The 21,612-nt window shown below is 34.4% G+C and overlaps 2 protein-coding genes across 3 annotated transcripts; both read right to left on the reverse strand.

The window, feature by feature from the left end:
* Positions 1-698: 698 nt before the first annotated feature.
* On the reverse strand, positions 699-20,047 carry LOC115952462 (receptor-like protein 7). Of its 2 annotated transcripts, XM_031069642.1 has the most exons (2): positions 16,719-20,047; positions 699-1,013 (listed from the first exon to the last, which is right to left on the reverse strand). In XM_031069642.1, exons 1-2 carry the CDS (start codon positions 19,771-19,773, stop codon positions 844-846), a joined length of 3,225 nt encoding a protein of 1,074 aa, XP_030925502.1. In that variant the 5' UTR covers positions 19,774-20,047; the 3' UTR covers positions 699-843. The 2 variants fall into 2 exon arrangements, with proteins under 2 accessions (XP_030925502.1, XP_030925501.1); XM_031069641.1 differs by lacking the exon at positions 699-1,013 and having other exon boundaries at positions 16,163-20,047.
* On the reverse strand, positions 2,474-6,407 carry LOC115952463 (receptor-like protein 42). The gene has a single exon (XM_031069643.1). It carries the CDS (start codon positions 6,126-6,128, stop codon positions 2,739-2,741), a length of 3,390 nt encoding a protein of 1,129 aa, XP_030925503.1. The 5' UTR covers positions 6,129-6,407; the 3' UTR covers positions 2,474-2,738.
* Positions 20,048-21,612: the final 1,565 nt, after the last annotated feature.

Here is a 21,612-nt window from a genome sequence, read left to right on the forward strand (position 1 = left end):
GATGTGACTGTTAGGGATATTACACAAAGAAATAATGGAAGAACAAAATTAACACAAAAGACAAGTAAAAAATAGATAACTTGGAGGCACAATATCATTTTCCTTAGATAATATTTGCTCCCCACATTATTGTTGCTAAAAAGTTATTGCAAATTTTTTCCCAGAATACAACCGATATGTTGGATTCTACAAATAATAATTTTGGAGAATGACCACAAAATTTTTTGTGTTTCCTAACTTACTATTTTGTGGAGAGTATATACCCATAGGGTTTTATTTCATCAAAAGGCATGTATAGAGAGTTAAAATGTTTCATAAAACCGTTCACATGGCTTCAAACGTTTTCAACCTTTCTGAACAATCACTAGAAAATTCTACAGAAAATCCTTTTCCATGACTTTCGATTGATCGAGTGTTCTTTTCGATTAGTTGAACAGGAATCAAATAGCGATTGAAACATCCAAAGACTTCAGGATTTTTTCTTTACGTTTTTCAATCGATTGAATCAAAGTTTCGACCGATCGAAAATACTGATTTTCGAATTTTCACTTAGAAAAGTCCAAAACTTGAATTTTCACTTTATAAAACCATATTCTTCAAACTCAAACATCATTATTACAACCTATCCTTCTATATATCTATATATACAACGTTGACTATGAAGAATGTAGAGGAAGAGGCAGAAATAGGGGGTGAGTTATGGCATGTACATTGAAGGCCATGGATGACCCTCTTCCTATTGATGTCGAGTTTAAAACAAAAGACACAGTATCGGCCGCAAAATTCTTCACCTTCCATTTCATCTTCTTCACCATGGTCTTCACAATCTTTTGTGTTCTCATCTCAAATATCTTCATCTTCCTCAACCTTCGCATTATAGCAGCCAGTGTAAGACAATCCCAACATTGGAAAAATCACCAGTATAATCTTATCAATGCAATCGTCATGCCATTTTCTTCCTTTCTCCCAAAATGTTAAGGGAGCAACAACAACTGCTGCTCCAACCCCAAAACCCAATCCGGTCAGTATGAACTGCCAATCAAAGTAGTTGAACTTGTGCCTTTATATTTTGGTGTTACTGAAGGTGGTGGAGCTTCATCACTTGTGTAGTGTGTCGTCAAAGGGAACCCACATAACTCCTTGTTATGTATATAGGAATAATTTGAAAACGCACCAAATTGCTTGCCTTGCGGAATTGGCCCCGCCAATAGATTGAATGAAAGGTTTAGGGCTGCCAGGAAAGTAAGATCTACAAGTTGCATGGGGATCTCCCCTGTGATTTTGTTGCTTGACGAGTCTAATGAATCCAGCTGAGACAAATTTCCCAAAGATAGTGGGATTTTGCCCATAAGAGCATTATGTGACAAGTTGGGAACATATAGTTATTTGAGTTCTCCAATAGTTTCTGGTATAGGCCCTTCAAGCTTGTTGGCAGAAATGTCAATCGAGGTGAAAACAGTTAGAATTTTCACCAACTCAATGTCTAGACCTTTACTGGTAACTGTTATCCTATCTTGATAATAAAATTAACCAAAATGGAAACTAAAGTGGAGGTTATTGAGCATTGACCGAACCTTGTCTTCTTCATCCAACATTGCCTTCAAGGTAGAAAAGTACTCTCTTTGAAACTTACCAGTAAATTCGTTTGAAGCTAGGTCTACAATTTGAAGAATTGGCCAGGTGAAATTTGATCTTGATCTTCTACAACAATTAATGGGCCCATAAAATTTGTTAGATCGCAAGATAAGGACTCGCAACTTGGATATGCTTGTCAAATAACATGGGAAGACATCGTTGATCTCATTGTTCCCAATGTCAGAGACCCCTAAATTTATGCAATTGGCCAGAGACCTTGGTACCACTCCTTCAAGTCGGTTTCCATTGAGATTTAGTGTTTGCAAACCATTGATATATTGCCACATAAATGATTTTTGGGCAAAGTTAGTGAGTGTAAATTGTATTTTTGTTGAAAAAAAATAAAAACAAAAATGATATGGCAAAGAATGAGAACTTTTTGCTAACTGATCGCTTTTGCCAATGTGTGAAGCTCAAAACGTTCAGTTGTACTCCGAACTATGCACATTGCAAAGCCAACATTAATCAACGAATAGAAACAAGCATGAATAGGCACACAATATGTGAGGGAAAGAACCACAAAGCCCCAGCAAATTGTCGCTATCTAATTATGCAATGAACATGAACTAGACCATGAGATACAGCTCAATTATGTAGATTGTGTAATGTGTAGGAATATCATGAGGATCACACTTGCATTGAAGATAATGGAGAGACTCTAACTAATACAGGACTTAAAATATATTGCAAAAAAAAAAAAAAAAAAGTTTTCTTGTTTTTGCTCAGGTATGATGCTCACCAATTCTTGGTTTATCTATAAAGATTACTTGTTCAAATTATACGCATGAATGCATTTGTTTCATGGACAAATTTAATGTGTCTCTCACCTGTTTGTTGAAATTCCTGAATGAGCATTAGCTTGAGTCTGACGTGCTTGCTTTTCATATAGCAACCACACAAACAAACCCAGTTCAGATTTAGAATAAAAGAACATTATCCCCAAGCCAAAAAGATTACAAACTGGAAATATTCAATTTATGAGCTCATCTCATCCCCCCATCATTTGGGTTGATGATTCTGTATCTATCTACAAATGAAAAGGTCCAAAAAATGAAATAAAAGGAAAAACGAAACAGAGAAAAAGCTTTGCTATGATGATGTGGCTATGATGAAGATGAGGATGTAGAGGAAGAAGAAGAAATAGGGGGTGAGTTATGGCATGTACACCGAGGATCATGGATGGCCCTCTTCCTACTAATGTCGAGTTTAGAGCAAATCACACAATACCGTCCCCAAATTTCTTCGTCTTCCATTTCATTTTCATTGTCATCATCTTCAGAATCTTCCGTGTTCTCATCTTCAATATCTTCATCTGCCTCAACCTTCACATTATAGCAGCCAGTGTAAGACAATCCCATCATTGGAAGAATCACTAGAAGAATCTTATCAATTATATCGTTGTGCCATTTTCTTCCTTTCTCCCAAAATGTTAGGGGAGCAACAACAACTGCTGCTCCGACCCCAAAACCCAATCCAGTCAGTATGAACTGCCAATCAAATCCAATCAAAGTAGTTGAACTTGTGCCTTTAGATTGTGGTATTGCTGAAGGTGGTGGAGCTTTATCACTTCTGCAGTTTTTCTTCAAAGGGATTCCACATAATCCTTTGTTCCCTTTATAGGAATCTTCTGAAAATGTATCAAATTGCTTGCCTTGTGGAATCTGCCCAACCAATTGATTGAATGAGAGGTTTAGGACTGCCAGGAAAGTAAGATCTGAAAGTTGCATAGGGATTTTCCCTCTGAGCTGATTGCTTGACAAGTCAAGTGATTCCAGCATAGTCAACTTTCTCATAGATGGTGGAATGTGGCCTGTAAGAGCATTATGTGAGAAGTTGAGAACAAGTAGCAATTTGAGCTTTCCAATTTCTTCTGGTATTGTCCCATTAAGATTGTTGCAGGATACGTCAATTGAAGTGAATAGATTTAGAATCCTAACCAGCTCAATGTCTAAACCTTTACTGGTAACTGTTATCATATCTTGATAATAAATTTGACTGAATTTTAGGATTGGAACTTGGAGGTACTGGACAACATCCATCATTGCATTCCAGGCAGAAAGGTATTCTCTTGGAAGCTGACCAGTAAAATTGTTTGAAGCGAGGTCAACAATTTGAAGCATTGGCCAAGAGGTATTTGGCCCTCCACAATCAATGGACCCATAAAATTTGTTAGATCGCAAGATAAGGACACGCAATGAGTATATGTTCTTCAAGTTACATGGGAAGGCATCCTTTAGTTGGTTGTTCCCCATGTCCAAGACCTCCAAATTTTTGCAGTTCCGCAAAGACTCTGGTACCACTCCTTCTAATAGGTTTCCATTGAGATTTAGAGTTAGTAAACCACAATTAACTGGAAACGAATTAGATAAATTGCCACCGAGTTTGTTCTTTCTCAAATCCAACACCATGAGAGTCTCACTCATTCCATAGAAGCATTGGGGAATAGTGCCATTCAAAAGATTATTGGACAGATCAAGAACTTGCAGGTATGGAGCATTGCATATTGATACAGGGATACTACCAGATAATTGATTATTTGAGAGAGATAAGAAATAAGCAAAAGTAAGGGAGCTGCCAATGCCAGCAGGTATAGCAGAGCTGAAATTATTCCCTGAGAGATCCAGATATGTGGCAGATGGTGGGAGAGTTGGGAGTTGCCCCTGGAGTTGGTTGGAATGAAGATCTAGGATAGTTAACATAGAAGGAAGATTGAGCAAAGGCCCTTCCAGGTGGTTATATGAGAGATTTAGGTAAAAAAGATTAGTAAGATTCTGAATCCAGTTGGGTATCTCTCCGGGAATCTGGTTTTTTGAAAGGTCTAGAATGGTTAATTTGGATTGGTTTTTCAAAAAATCAGGGACTGCACTCAATTTGCAAGAAGCCAACTTCAATGTGCTAAAATGGGGAAAGGACAAAGAAGAAGCGGTAACACTATAATTGACTGACAACTCGTTGTAAGAAAGATCAAGACTCGATAGATTTGTTAGTTGCTGAATCGAATCAAGCTGGAAGGAGCCATTAAATTTGTTGTAAGAAAATGAGAGGGATTTAAGACCTTTGAGCTTGATAACAGACATGGGTAAGGGCCCTTTCAAGTTGTTGCCACTCAAATCAAGGGTGTTCAATGAGTAAGAAGAAACGTTAAATTCCTGGAGTCCACCAGAAAATTTGTTTTTCGAAAGTTGTAGTTTCTGCAGAGATGGATGGGAAAACAGGGACAATGGAATACTCCCTTCAATTGAATTGTTATCCAAGTCAAGATTCACCAGTTTTATAAGCTCTTTCCACTGAGTGGAATTAATACTACCTTCCAGATCATTATGGGAAAGGTTTATCTCTGTCAGATTCTTGGCCATGGTGAATGATGGAATCTGTCTGTTGAACTTATTGGACGACATGTCCAAATAAACCAATTGAGTAAGAGTTCCCATAGAGTTCGGTATTGATCCACTGAAATTGCATCCAAAAAGATCTATTCTGGACAACATTGCAAGGTTACCAATAGAATCTGGCAGTGCCCCTGAAAATTTTGTACCACTAAGCAGCAGTGACCGAAGAGAACCATTTGGAAGAAATTCTGGTAAAGAACCTTGAAGTAGTTCATTATATGACAAGTCAAGCGTCTGCAATGATGGAACCTGGATGATGTTGTCTGGAAATGTCCCATTCAATCCACAAGAACTGAGACCCAAGTAAGTCAAATTTGTGAAATTTGCAAAAAATTCTGGAACTGGAGCATTGAGGGGATTATTATTGAGACGAATAATTGAGAGGGACTGAAGCTTCAATAAGGAGGAATCAAGAGGGCCTGAAAGATAACAGTCTGACATGCTCAACACACTTAGATTTGGCAGAGAAGATGATAAGGGCTGACACCACTTATTTCCTGACGCTGATATATTTACACCATCAAGATAAAGTCCCTTAATCTCCGAAAGATTCTGAACTAGCTTAGCTAAATTTGGGTCCTCAAGTTTCAGCGTATTATCACTCAAGAAAGAGATGGTAGACAAATCGAGAGTAACCAACCTTTTGAGACGTGAAATCGCATTTGGAACCTGCCCTGCAAAGCCAGCATTTGACAAATTCAAATTACGCAAACTCGTCAGACTGCCAAACTGAGATGGAATCGTAGAACTCAGCTTGTTATAAGCCAAATTCAGGGACTCAAGATACTGGAGACTGAAAAGGCTTAAATTGTGATGAAGTCCACCCGTGATGGATTCGTTGAACAGGTCGAGACCAACAACACGTCCCTCCTTGCTGCAGTTTACACCTTTCCACAAACAGCAATTAGTAAACTGAGCTTCATTCCATTGCACCAGTTTTGTAGACAAGCTACTATTGAATTTGAGGCTTTTCTTCAATCCGATCAACAAGTCTCGCTGATCGCTAAGACATGTTTGAGATTGAGATACCACAAAGGTACGAAAGTTGAGGAAAATTGAGCAAATGGGTATGAAGAAAAGCCATGAAAGGAGTGAAATTCTCATTGGGGTCTGTAAGAAGACAGACTCATACAGTAAAGAATTGAAGAGATGATGAAATGAATTGTTGTGGATTCAAGAGAGAAAAGGCCCATGGAACATGACCTTATTTTTGGCCTGTGGCTAGAGTGGTGGCCGACCAAACCCACTCGGATTTAGCACGGGGCCGCTACTGAAAGTTTGTGTGGACTTTGGGGTAGAAAAACAGAAGCAGAGAACCAAAAGCCAAAAGGCAAGACAAGAAGGAGAGCGATTGAGAGAGAGACAGAGAGAGATGAGATTGGCTTTTTTAGGTGAGATTAATCATAGTTCAGAGAGAAGAGCCGACGTCAAAGAGAAAAAAACGCGTATTTGTTTGTGTGTAAAGTTTGGTCTGCTTTTGTTTTTTCTGAATCCGATGATGACGACTTTTCGAGCTTTTGTCATATAAAAAAGTACCGCAATCTTAGAAAAATCAAACCAATGGTATAAAATGGACTGGTTTTGAAAATGGAGTAACGATTAATAATGAATATTGAATGGTAATGCTATGGTCATTGGTCACGTTTACATAATAAATTCTGGGTGCGTCTAGTTATTAATAATGAATATTGAATGGTAATGCCATTGTCATTGGTCACACTTACGTAATAAATTATTATTGGCTAAATTATAATTTACTCGCATATAGATTGGTTAAAATTTAAGTTACCTTAGTTTTTTGTAATCCACTTCTATTTAAAAAGAGTCAAATATATAATTTTTCCCCGCTTTTATGTTTTCTTTCTTCAAAAACACGAAAAACATAAAAAAAAAAAAATAAAAGATCAAATAAGATCAAAACTACAAGTAGACAATTTAAATCTTGATCAAACTACAGATGAGTAAAGTGTCAAATTTCAAATCACAGGTAAGCAACGTAAATTTTGACCAAACCACATATAAGTAGGTTATAATTTTGCCCATTAATTATAAAATTTATTATGTTTTAACAATTAACCTCTAATATATATATATATATATATATATATATATTTTTTTTTTTTAATACCATCGTTGATAACCAAGACAAATGATCAAATAATTCAAGAGTACAACAACGTAATACTTCACAGTTCAAACCAATAAGTGCAAACCATTAAATACAAAAATATAACATAAAATGGGCTAAACTTAACGAATAAAGTCTCTTATTATTAGTTTCAATTTATAATAATAATAAAAAAAAAACTTTCAAGTAAAGTCTATCAAATTTATCATAAAAAAAAAATATAATTAATGTGAATTCTGGTTAATTCAATAAGTAAAGTCTCTTTTTATATATTGATACTAATTGCTTAAAGAATAATGCTTTAGCTAGTTAAGATTATAACTCGTGATGACCGTTGAAAATTATTTGGTAAATTAGAAGTCCATATTATTCTACATATCTCACACCAATAAATACAAGTCATTTAATATAAAAATACTGAGACATAAGTTAGTAGTAATATGAAAAAGGTTAAGTAGTACATGAATATCAACTTTCTTGCTATTATTAGACAAAAGATACTTGCTATTATTAATATGGAGTATGATGTCAACTATAATCAGGTCGAACCTTAAAAAAAAAAAATTATTCAATAAGGATATAGCGCTCTATTATCTTCTTTTCTTTTTCTATTTTTAAAGAAAGAAAAAAACATTACAATTTTTTTTTAGGTTGGTAAAACTTAGGTTATGTTTGGTAACAGTTTTTATTTTCTATTTTCAAGAACTTGTTTTTTGAAATAAAAAGAAAAGAAAAAAACAATTTTCTTGTTTTTTTGAAATTAAAAACATGTTTGATTAGTTGAAATAAAAAAAATAGCTTTTTGAAGAAAAAAATAGAAAATACTGAAATATGTTGTTACTAGGATGGATTCATTAAATCAGACATGTGTTTTCATTTGTTTGAAAACTAAAAACTGAAAATGGCTTTTTGCATGTTTTCAATTTCTTTCACAAATTGAGTTTAGAAAACAATTTTTGTTTTCAGTCCATTTTGAGTTGCCAAACAAGTTTTTTAGTCTCAAAAATAGAAAATTGGTTTTGAAAACAAAAAATAAGAAGAAAAAACAGTTATCAAACATACCCTTAATTTTTTATGTATTTTCTAAATCCTTATTTTGAAATACATCTTTTTAAACTCTCTCTCTCTCTCTCTCGCTCTATGTGTGTGTGCGCACACAACTTTTTAAGCCGCACTACTTCTTTAAAAAAATTATTTTTTTTGAGTGTGCTTTGTTTGTGGGGGTCTTGTCTTTATCACTAAAGGGAAAAATAACTGGTTTTTTTCCCAGATAGAAGGAAAATGATACTCTAGAAAGCAAAAGGAGAATAAATATGTTATGAGAGTGTCATGTCCACAATATTTTTACAACAAATCGTAAGCGGTAAGTTATTATTGGTTCTAATTTGAACCCACAACTTAAATTATTTTTTTGCCAATATATAATAATTAATAACAACCTACCACTTAAGATTTGTTGTGAAAATGTTGTGGACATAGCATTTTTCTTGTGTTATAGGGAAAATTTGGTATTTCATGTATTTGACATCAATTATCATTTCTTACTTGGTGAAGTATAAATGTTAATGAACATTGTGTACAACTTAAATAAAAGGAATAAGAAGATATTGATTCAAAAAATGAACTATGAATCAAGCCAACAACTCAATCACCATTATAACATAAATTTAAAATGAATAGCATTGTGATGTTGACCAATGGCTTAAAATTGTAAATAATAAGTGTTCCAAAAGAATAAATTGGATAATGGCATTGATTGCTAAATATATTGTGGATGTGAGGTTTTGACGATAAGTAATTATTAGGTATTCTAAAGGAAAGTGATATGGTATTCCTTTCCTTTACATTCCTTTTACATTTACAATGAATTTCAACATGAATTCACATAAATATGAGAAAAAGATGTTCCCTACCATTTAAGTTGATGAGTCCATATCTATCTTATCTAAAAGAAGAAGAAGAAGAAATTTAAAATAAAATAAACTCGGGGGGAGAGAGAGAGAGTTTGCTAAGATGATGTGACTATGAAGAATGTTGAGGAAGAAGCAGAAATAGGGGGTGAGTTATGGCATGTACATTGAGGGCCATGGATGACCCTCTTTCTACTGATGTCGAGTTTAGAACAAAAAACACAGTATCGCCCGCGAAATGCTTCACCTTCCATTTCATCTTCATCACCATTGTCTTCACAATCTTTTGTGTTCTCATCTCCAGTATCTTCATCTTCCTCAACCTTCGTATTATAGCAGCCACTGTAAGACAATCCCAACATTGGAAAAATCACCAGTAGAATCTTATTAATGCAATCGCCATGCCATTTTCTTCCTTTTTCCCAAAATGTTAAGGGAGCAACAACAACTGCTGCCCCAACCCCAAAACCCAATCCGGTCAGTATGAACTGCCAATCAAATCCAATCAAAGTAGTTGAACTTGTGCCTTTAGATTTTGGTGTTGCTGAAGGTGGTGGAGCTTCATCACTTGTGCAGTGTGTCGTCAAAGGGAACCCACATAACTCCTTGTTATGTATATAGGAATAATTTGAAAACGTACCAAATTGCTTGCCTTGTGGAATTGGCCCCACCAATTGATTGAATGAAAGGTTTAGGGCTGCCAGGAAAGTAAGACCAACAAGTTGCATAGGGATCTCCCCAGTGATATTGTTGCTTGACAAGTCTAATGATTCCAGCCGAGACAAATTTCCTAAAGATAGTGGGATTTTTCCCGTAAGAGCATTATTTGACAAGTTGAGAACATATAGTGATTTGAGTTCTCCAATAGTTTCTGGTATTGGCCCTTCAAGCTTGTTGGCAGAAATGTCAATCGCGGTGAAAATAGTTAGAATTTTCACCAGCTCAATGTCTAGACCTTTACTGGTAACTGTTATCCTATCTTGATAATAAAACTGACCATTATGGGAACTAAATTGGAGGTAATTGAGCATTGACTGGACCTTGTCTTCTTCATCCAGCATTGCCTTCCAAGTAGAAAAGAATTTTCTTGGAAGCTTACCAGTAAATTCGTTTGAAGCTAGGTCTACAATTTGCAGAATTGGCCAGAAGAACTTTGATCTTGATCTTCTACAACTATTAATAGGCCCATAAAATTTGTTAGATCGCAAGATAAAGACACGCAACTTGGATATGCTTCTCAAATGACATGGGAAGACATCGCTGATCTCATTGTTCCCAATGTCAAAGACCTCCAAATTTGTGCAATTGACCAGAGACCTTGGTACCACTCCTTCAAGTCGGTTTCCATTGAGATTTAGTGTTTGCAAACCACAATGGTATGGAAATGTATCAGATATATTGCCACTTAGTTTGTTTCTCCTCACATCCAACACCCCAAGAGTCTTACTCATCTCAATTAAGCATGGGGGAATCGTTCCATTCAGGGTATTATTAGACAAATTAAGAACTTGAAGATTTGTAGCATTGCACAATGATTGAGGGATATCCCCGTGGAACTTATTGCTTGAAACTGAGAAGAAATAAGTAAAATTAAGGGATTTACCAATGCTAGCTGGTATGGCAGATTTGAAGTTGTTCATTGAGAAATCCAAGTATGTGGCAACTGGTGGGAGATCTGAGAGTTTCCCCTCAAGCTGGTTGGAGCGAAGGTCTAGGACACTCAAACTAGAAAGATTGAGCAAAGGTCCTTCTAAGGTCATCACCAGGTAGTTATGAGAGAGATTTAAGTAATGAAGATTACTAAGTTTCCAAATCCAGCTGGGAATTCCTTGCTTAATGTGGTTATTTGAAAGGTCTAGAATGGTTAATTTGGATTGGTTTTTCAAGAAATCTGGAAAAGTCTTCAATTTGCAAGAAACCAATTTTAATGTGGCCATTTGGGGAAAGGAGGATGATGAAGAATTAGTTCCATTATATTCAATCGACAAGTTGTTGTACGAAAGATCAAGATTGGAAAGGTTTGTCAACTGCTGAATCTCATTAAGTTGCAAGGAGCCATCAAAGTTGTTTGAAGAAAGTGAGAGAAACTTAAGACCTTGAAGTTCAAAGACAGACATTGGTATTGGCCCTTTCAATTTGTTGCTACTCAAATCAAGTGTATGCAGTACTGAAGAAGAACTGTTGGAAGATTCATTGAGTAGACCAGAAAATTGGTTGTTGGAAAGCTGCAGATTCCGCAATGATGGATGGGAAAACAGAGATACTGGAATTCTACCATTAAGTGAATTGAAACGCAAGTCAAGATTAACAACTTTCGTAAGATCCTTCCAATGAGTGGAATTAATCTGACCTGTTAAATTATTATGAGAAATGTTTATCTGAGTCAACTTCTTGGCCATGTTGAGTGATGGAATTGGTCCTGTGAAGCTGTTTGATGACATGTCCAAATAAAACAACTGAACAAGATTTGCCATAGAGCTCGGGATTGATCCAAGGAAACTACAATTTGAAAGATCTATTATGGACAACATTTTAAGGTTTCCAATAGAATCTGGCAGTGTCCCTGAAAAATTTGTCCTGCTAAGTACCAGTGACCTGAGAGAACCATTGGGATGAAATCCCTGCAAAGTACCACTCAGTTGTTTATTATCTGATAAGTCAAGCGTCTGCAGTGTTGGAACCTGGAAAATCTTTTCTGGAAATTGTCCATTCAATCCACAAGAACTAAGACGCAAGGACGTCAAATTTCTGAAATTAGCAAAAAATTCTGGAACTGGAGCAGCAGAAAAACTGCTATTATGGAGAAGAATAACTGAGAGAGACTGAAGCTTCTGAAAGGAAGAATGAAGAGGTCCTGAAAGAGAACAATTTGACATGCTCAACACACTTAGATTTGGTAGTGAAGATGATAACGCCTGACACCACTCATTCCCTGGCGCTGATATATTTACACCATCAAGATAAAGTTCCTTAATCTCCGAAAGGTTCTGAACTAGCTTAGCTAAATTTGGGTTCTCAAGTTTCAGCATGGAAAAACTCAACAAAGAAGATGTAGACAAATCAAGGGTAACCAACCTTTTCAAGTTCGAAATCTCAATGGGAATCTGTCCCGAGAAGCCAGCATTTGACAGGTTTAAATAGCTCAAATTCATCAGATTGCCAAACCCTGCAGGAATCCGAGAATTGCTGAAGTTGTTATAAGCCAAACTCAGGTCCTGGAGATGCTGAAGACTGAAAAGGGTACTTGAATCGACAAGTTCACCATAGATTGATTCCTTGGTCAGATTGAGACCAATAACGCGTCCTTTGCTGCAGGTTACACCTTCCCAAGAACAGCAATCACTTGCTTCATTCCAGTGCACCAGTTTAGTGGACAAAGTAGTAGTGAAGTTGAGGCTGTTCTTGAATTGGAGCAACGGGGATTTCTGATCCTCAAGACAATGGTCAGACACCACAAAGATACAGAAACTGAGAAATATTGAGCAACTGGGTATGAAGAAAAGCCATGGAAAGAGTGAAATTCTCATTGGGGGCTGTAACAAGAAAGACGTATACAGTAAAGAATTGAGAGAGAGAGAGAGAAGGAAATTGCATTGTTTTAGACTTTTAAGTAGAGATTCCCTAGAAGTGCCGTTGTCAAAATAAAATGCATATTCCGAAAGTAAGAATTTTTCCGTTTATTATATTATGGCCGGCTATTCAAGATGATGACTTTTCAAGCTTTGTCTTTTCTTTTTGGATATAATTTCAAGCTTGTCATTTAAGAACCACTGAAAATCTTTGAAAAATCAAACCAGTCAAATGAAATGTGCTGGTTTTGAAAATGGAGTAGTGGATGGATATTGAATTGTGGTTCCCTTGCAGGGTGGTGACGTTTACATATTACATAATAAATTTCACGTTTTCAGTTAAATGTCATTTTCACTTGGAATCGTCCCTAACACTATTTTTATTTTATTACCATTTGTCTTGTTAAAAAAAGTTATGAAATTTATTGGGTATCAAGACCTATTGTTTAAGAAATTATATCTTAGCTAATTAGGATCCAAACACCATTGATTATCATGAAAAATTATTAGATATAAGTAGATGATGTTTCACGCAATGCGTAAATTATTTTACAATTTTATTTGAAATGATTTTTATGTATATTAAAATCTATCTATAATACTTATTTTGTTGTATAATATTTATGTTTGTCCACAAAATTGTAGGATATATTAAAACTTGATTTTCTTAACTCACATTTTATTAAAAGAAATTATATAACACTATAAGACTATTAGCCTCTAAGCACACGCATTGCGAGTACTCAAAGGTACTTTTATTTATTTATTTATTTTAATAAAGGTTAATAATTTGCAACTATTGTAATTTGAAAATATGTATTTTTATTTTTTTTTATCAAATAAAAAAGGATAAAATTTAAAGATAAATTGTAACTGTAATTTTTTTTTTTTGAATGTGAGGGGAAAAAAGGCTAAATTTTAGAAGTTTTCTTATTTTTTTATTTTTTAAATTGGGGGTGTTTTACTTTTATTTAACGTATAAAATACTTTTATATCCTAAAATTACATAAATTTAAGCAACCTTTAAATACTTCCTCAACCACTCTATTCTCACAACTAAATATAGAGACCTCAATCGCAAACATCTAATTCATTATCTCAATGAAATTAAGGAAATCATTTGTAAGTATCAACACAAAGAGAAATTGGCTAAAAACACATCAATTTATTAAAATTTAATTGTTTTTAGTTGATCTTCCGTGTCACTTTTTTTTAAAGTGAAAAATATTTTGAAATCATCATCAATTTTTATATCTATCACCATAGCTCATACCACACAAAATAACAGTAAAAGAAACCTACTAATTATAAGTTCTAACACAAAATAAGAGGAATAAGAAGATATTGATTTTAAAAGAAACTTGGAACAAAATATCTAATGTTCAAATCTCATCTCTTGTTGTAACTATCTAATTATATAAAAAAAGAAAGAAAGAAGCCAATAAAACTAATCGCCTTTATAATATAAATATAAAATGAATAAGATTGTAATTTTGACTAATGATTTTTTTTTTTGTGGGGTGGGGGGATTATGACCAATGGATTAAAACAGTCATTAACTAGAGAAGTGTTGCAAAAGAATATTTGACTATGGATTAAAATGGTGATTAATTAATGTTACTGGTATACTTATTATCTGCTAATCAGATAGATGCTAGCTAAATCCAACATGCATTCACGATGTGGGGTTTTGAACATAATTTACTTATTCCCATCAAACTCAAACGAAGCTAAAAATATTGTTTGATTGTCAAAACATTGGAAATGAGTTCATTTAAATAATATTGGATTATGATTTAGAAGTGTGGATTATGATTTAAAATGGGTAAGGTATCACTATAGTCATGCGTAGGTAGAAAACGCTAAGTCAATGTGCCCCCTACTTATTTTTATTCAAAAAAAAAAAATGATATACCTTATATTTCTTTATTATGAGAACCAAGATTGGAATCATCAATTCTCCATCACAGTAACAATCAAATTATTAAAATATCAATCTCAATGTGGAAAATTGAATTTGCAATCAAAATGAAAATTTTAATCAGTGTGAAAACATCGATAGGCCTGGCATCTTGGACCAATGCACCTTACAAAAACCCAATAGTTCAATTTCTATCATCATTGTCATGTCGGTCATGGTTAATATAAAAATCACCGTTTTTAAGCCACCATAATCATGTTACACTCAGGGGAAAGAAATAGTTTTGGACATCAAGAAGTCAAAAACGTGGAATTCATTAGCAAATTTAGCCAAATTTAATTTTAAAATCTATAACCATTCATTTATTTATAAGAATTACATTTTAAAGCAACATATTTTTCTTTGAATTTACAAGAAATCAACTATAGTGAATAATCGACTACTCAAACTTAATTAGATATCTAGCTAGTAGCTACCAATTATAGGTTCAAATAATTCAGAAAAGCAAAACAGTAAATAGGTTTAACGTTTGAAATAGACAAATACTCAAATTAGTCATTAGTCATTAGTCACAGTCATAGTCATTTCCTTGACTTCTAGCCATTGAAGAGGAAAATTATTGTGGGACCTTAGTTTCACCTCATCGACCAACTTTTGTTCCCTATCACTCCATTAATAGCATCATAACTATGAAAAAAATTTAGTACCACGTGCTAAAACTATAACACAATTTATTTACTATAATTGTAATGTGGCATAGTTTAAATGGTGAAAAAAAGATGGTAGGTCTATGTCTAAGTGAGAAATAGTTATAATTTAACATATTAGAGTTGTGACAAAAAATTGTGAAATAAACCAATAATTTATATTCCTAGAACCATTCCTATTACTATGAGATGGTATTTTTCTGTCCTCTCTATTATAGGCAGTATTTTACAAATGAAGATGATATTTTGTGTAACAATTATATACAATATCTTTTTTAAATGTGAGATGATATATGATGTATTCAGCATATAGTTTCAAACCTTACTTCAAAAAACTAATGTGGATTCAAACCGTTAAAAGACAAGACAAATAGGACATTGATCATACAAGTTAGAAGTTGAGTTTTTTTCTTTATTCGTCTCTTCCAAATACTTGCGATGTGTTTTTTTTATTATTTTTTTTATAAATAATAATAAAAAATTAAGTGTGTTTTGTTTGTGGGGTCTTGCCTTCTCGCTAAAGGAAAAATGACCTTTTTTTTTCTCGGAAAATGGTACTCTAGAGAGCAAAAAGAGAAGGTTTATGTTATAGTGAAGATTTGGTATTTCATGAATTTGAAGGAGAAAATGATGCTACTTATTTGACATCAATTATAATTTCTTACTTGGCGAAGTAAAATGTAATGAAGTGACATTGTATACAACTTAAATATAAGGAATAAGAAGATATGGATTCAAAAAATGAACCATGAAACAAAGCAACAAACCAATATAATATAAATTTAAAATGAATGGGATTGTGATGTTGACTAATGGCTTAAAATCTTCGTTAAGCAAATGAATAGAGTAATTAGGTAATCTCATAGCAAGATGATATAATGTTTCATACTCTCACATTCATGATAAATCTCAACATGAATTTAATTAGTAGGATTCACATAAATGTTAAAGAAGGGTACATCTCATCACCATGATGTTCCCACCATTTGATTTTGGGACGATGAATCAATATCTATATTCAAAAAAATAAAATAATAAAATAAAAAACAGAAAAAGAAAAAGAAAGAGAGAAAACCTTAGCTATGATGATGAGACTATGAAGAAGACGAGGATGCAGAGGAAAAAGAAGAAATGCGGGGTGAGTTAAGGCATGCACACAGAGGGTCATGGATGACCCTCTTCCTACTGATGTCAAGTTTTGAACAAATAACACAGTACCGGCCCCGAATTTCTTCATCTTCCATTTCATTATCATCATCATTGTCTTCACTGTCTTCTGTATTCTCATCTTCAATATCTTCCTCTGCCTCCACTTTCGCATTATAACAGCCAGTATAAGACAATCCCATCATTGGAAGAATCACCAGAAGAATCTTATCAATGCTATCATCATGCCATTTTCTTCCTTTGTCCCAAAATGTTATGGGAGCAACAAAAACTGCTGCTCCAACCCCAAAACCCAATCCGGTCAGTATGAACTGCCAATCAAATCCAATCAAAGTAGTTGAACTTGTGCCTTCAGATTTTTGTGTTGCTGAAGGTGGTGGAGCTGTAACATTTGTGCATTTTGTCACCAACGGGGATCCACATAATCCTCTGTTCCCTTCATAGGAATTTTCAGAAAACGTAGCAAATTGCTTGCCTTGGGGAATCCACCCCACCAACTTATTGAACGAAAGGTTTAGGACTGCCAAGAAAGTAAGATCTACAAGTTGCATAGGGATCTCCCCTTTGAGCATGTTGCTTGACAAGTCTAATGATTCCAGCTCAGACAAATTTCCCAGAGATGGTGGGATTTTGCCTGTAAGAGCGTTATGTGACAAGTTGAAAATATATAGTGATTTGAGGTCTCCTATGTCTTCTGGTATTGACCCATCAAGCTTGTTGGCAGAAATGTCAATTGAGGTGAAAATAGTTAGAATTTTCACCAGCTCAATTGCTAGACCTTTACTGGTAACTGTTATCATGTCTTGATAATATAACTGACCAAAATGTAGGAATCTAAATTGGAGGTGATTGAGCTTTGACACGACCTTATCTTCATTGGCCATCATTGCCTTCCAGGTAGAAAAGGATTTATTTGGAAACTGACCAGTAAAATTGTTTGAAGCTAGGTCTAGAATCTGAAGCGTAGGCCAGGTGACATTTGACCCATCACAACCAATGGACCCGCTAAAATTATTCGATCGCAGGACAAGGACACGTAACCTGGATATGTTCTTCAAGTAACATGGGAAAACATCCTCAATATGGTTGTTCCCTATGTCCAAGACCTCCAAATTTGAGCAATTGGCTAGAGACTCGGGTAACTTTCCATGTAGTAGGTTGCCGTTGAGACTTAGAGTTTGTAAACCACATTTGCCTGGAAATTTGTCAGATATTGTGCCAGAGAGGTTGTTTCTCATTAGATTCAGAACCCCTAGAGTCTCACTCATTGCGTAGAAGCATTGGGGAATGGCGCCACTCAAGGAGTTATTAGATAGATCAAGAACTAGAAGATATGTACCATTGCATAATGATTGAGGTATTTCCCCTTGGAATTTATTGCTTGAAAGAGATAAGAAAATTGTGAAATTAAGGGAGATACCAATGCTAGTTGGTATTACAGAGCTGAAATTATTCATTGAGAAGTCCAGATATTGAACAACTGGTGGGAGATCTGGGAGTTTCCCCTGGAGTTGGTTGGAGTGAAGGTCTATGACACTTAATAGAGAAGGAAGATTCGGTAAAGGCTCCTGTAGAGTCACAAGGCGGTTATGAGAGAGATTTAGGTACGTAAGATTATTAAATTTCCAAATCCAATTAGGTATCTCTCCATGAATCTGGTTTTTTGAAAGGTCTAGGGTGTTTAATTTGGATTGATTTCTCAAGAAATCAGGGAATTTGCGAAGGTTGCAAGAAGCCAACTTAAATGTGGTAAAATGGGGAAAGAGCAAGGAAGAAGTGGTACCATTATAATTGATTGACAACTTGTTGTAAGAAAGATCAAGATTTGATAGATTCCGTAGTTGCTGAATCCCATCAAGCTGGAAGGAACCATTAAATTTGTTGTAAGAAAATAAGAGGGATTTAATACCTTGGAGGTTGATGACAGACGCAGGTAAGGGCCCTTCCAAGTTGTTGCTACTCAAATCAAGGGTGTTCAATGGGTAAGAAGAAACATTAAATTCCTGGAGTCCACCAGAAAAATTGTTGTTTGAAAGTTGTAGTTTCTGCAGTGATGGATGGGAAAACGGGGACATTGGAATACTCCCTCCAATTGAATTGTAACCCAAGTCAAGATTCACCAGTTTTATAAGCTCTTCCCACCGAGTGGAATTGATACTACCTTCCAGATTATTATGAGAAAGGTTTATCTGTGTCAGATTCTTGGCCATGCTGAATGATGGAATCAGTCCGTTGAATTCATTGAACGACATATCCAAATAAACCAACTGAATAAGGTTTGCAATTGACTTAGGAATTGATCCACTGAAATTGCAATTTGATAAATCTAATCTGGACAACATTGTAAGGTTACCAATAGAATCTGGCAGTGCCCCTGAAAAGTTTGTGGTGCTAAGCAGCAATGACCGAATAGAAGCATTTGGAAGAAATTCTGGGAAAGAACCTTGAAGTAGTCCATTATTTGACAAGTCAAGTGTCTGCAGTGTTAGAACCCGGAAGACTTTTTCTGGAAATGTTCCATACAATCCACAAGAACTGAGACTCAAGGAAGTCAAATTTGTGAAATTTGCGAAAAATTCTGGAACTGGAGCATTAAAGGGATTAAAATTGAGACGAATAATTGAGAGGGAATGAAGATTCGATAAGGAGGAATTAAAAGGCCCTGAAAGATAACAATTTGACATGCTCAACACCGTAAGATTCCCCAGTGAAGATGATAAGGCCTCACACCAGTTATTCCCTGACGCTGATATATTTACACCATCAAGATAAAGTTCCTTTAGCTCCCCAAAATTCCTAACTATCATAGCTAAATCTGGGTTCTCAATTTTCAGCATAGAAACACTCCACAAAGAAGAGATAGACAAATCAAGGGTAACCAACCTTTTCAAGTTCGAAATCTCTAAGGGAATCTGTCCCTCAAAGCCAGCATTTGATAGGTTTAAATAACTCAAATTCGTCAGATTGCCAAACCCCGCTGGAATCGTAGACTTGCTGAAGTTGTTAAAAGCCAAACTCAGGTTCTGGAGATGTTGAAGACTGAAAAGGGGACTTGAATTGACAAGTTCACCATAGATTGATTCCTTGGTCAGATTGAGACCAATAACGCGTCCCTCGTTGATTCCATTGCTGCAAGTTACACCTTCCCAAGAACAGCAGTTTGAGCTCGCATTCCAGTGCACCAGTTTTGTGGACAAAGCATGGTTGAATTGGAGGTTGTTCTTGAATCTTTGCAACAAGTCTCGCTGATCACTAAGACAGTTTTGAGACACCACAAAGATACCGAGGTTGAGGAAAATTGAGCATATGGGTACGAAGAAAAGCCATGAAAAGAGTGAAATTTTCATTGGGGTCTGTAAGAAGAAAGACTCATACGGTAAAGAATTGAAGAGTTGATGAAATAAATGGTGGGTTCAAAAGAAGAAAGGCCCATGGAACATGACCTTATTTTGGCCTGTGGCTAGAGTTGTGGAAACTGGAAAGTTTGTGTGAAACTGGGGTTGGAAAAAAGAGAAGCAGTACGATCCAAACCAAAAAGGCAGTACAAGAAAGAGAGAATGAAAATGTTTAGTCTAGTAGAGACATTCACGAAAGAAAGCGCCGTCGTCAAAGTAAAACGCGTATTTCTCTCGTTTCTGGGTGACATTTGGTGTAGTGTCTTGTCGGCTTTTGTATACTTCCAATGATGATGGTGACTTTTCGAGCTTGACATTTTAAAATACCGAAAAGACTAGAAAAATCAAAACCAATGAAATAAAAAGAGCTGGTTTTGAAAATGGAGCAATGAATATAATATAAATGCGGTTTGGTTAATGAATGTTTTTAGGGTATATTTTAATAATATTTTTTAAAATTTTTTTATAAAAAATTAAAAAATATCAAAAAATTTATTATTTGTTCATTTTTTATAAAAAAATTTTTAAAATAATTTACTATGCGGCATATATTTGTAAAATTTATATAAAATTTATATATATTTTTTATGGAAAAGTAAATTTGTGGAGTCAAATTCCACTTTTCTTTTTTTTTTTTGTTTTTTCTTTTTTTGTATGGAGTAATGAATACTGGATAGTGACTGCACGGATAGGAGGCCACGCTTACATATATTAAATTTCACATTATTTCTAATTTTCTATGGTTACTTATTTGTCAAGTCAACCGTAGTTAAAAAAGTTATCTGGAAAGTAATGAAAATTATAAATTATTTTAATATTTAATTTATATTTTTTATTATTTATAGGTTTAACTGTATTTTTTGATATTATTCATAGATTTTATTGTACTATTTCAATTAACTTTTACTTTTATCTATAATACATTCAGTAATAAATTTTCAATTTCAACAAAATAACTAATATCCAAACAAAACCTATCTAACTTGTATCTAGATAACTAATTAAGAATTAAGACCCAACTCCATTGATGATTAAGGATTAAAGTGACATGGACCACATGGTACTCCACAGTCCACATCAATTTATTTATTTATTTATTATTATTATTTTTTTGAGAATCTCACCATCCATGTCAACCAATGCAAGTCATTTAATAAGAGAAAAAAATACAACATAAGTAACATAAAAAAATTAATAGGCAAAACTTAAGTACCATCTAAACAATTAATTTAACTTGGGACTATGATTCACATCACTTTCATTATTTACTAATCTGACACCTCATTAGTTGTGAAAATCATTGTGTATTAAAATCTATTGCTTAAGTATATATATATATATATATATATATATATATATAAAAGATTAATGTTTTAGCTAGTTAAATATATGACTAGTGATGAACATTGAAAATTATTAGGTAAATTAGAAGTACACTTCATGCTCTACAGCCCATACTAATAAATACAAGTCATTTAATATTTAAAAAATATATATAAGTTAGTAGTAATATAAAATGTTAATCATACCATATCAAGTGACCTGCATTTAGTTTATAATAAAAAAAAAAAAAAGTGGGTCCTGCAATTAATAGTGTGGAGTACTGCAATTAATAGTGTGGAGTACCATATTGACTATAATCATAAAGAACCTAATAATTACTCAATGATAATATAAAGCTTTTAATTGACACATGTTAATGTTTTTTGTAAGGACAAAGTTTAGAACCCAGGCCTGTATGGAATCTTGGTTCAAAAAGTCTTATGTAATGAATTTTGTAGAGTATGGGTC

This window comes from Quercus lobata, chromosome 7, assembly GCF_001633185.2.
Source record: "Quercus lobata isolate SW786 chromosome 7, ValleyOak3.0 Primary Assembly, whole genome shotgun sequence".
Taxonomy (NCBI): Eukaryota; Viridiplantae; Streptophyta; class Magnoliopsida; order Fagales; family Fagaceae; genus Quercus; species Quercus lobata.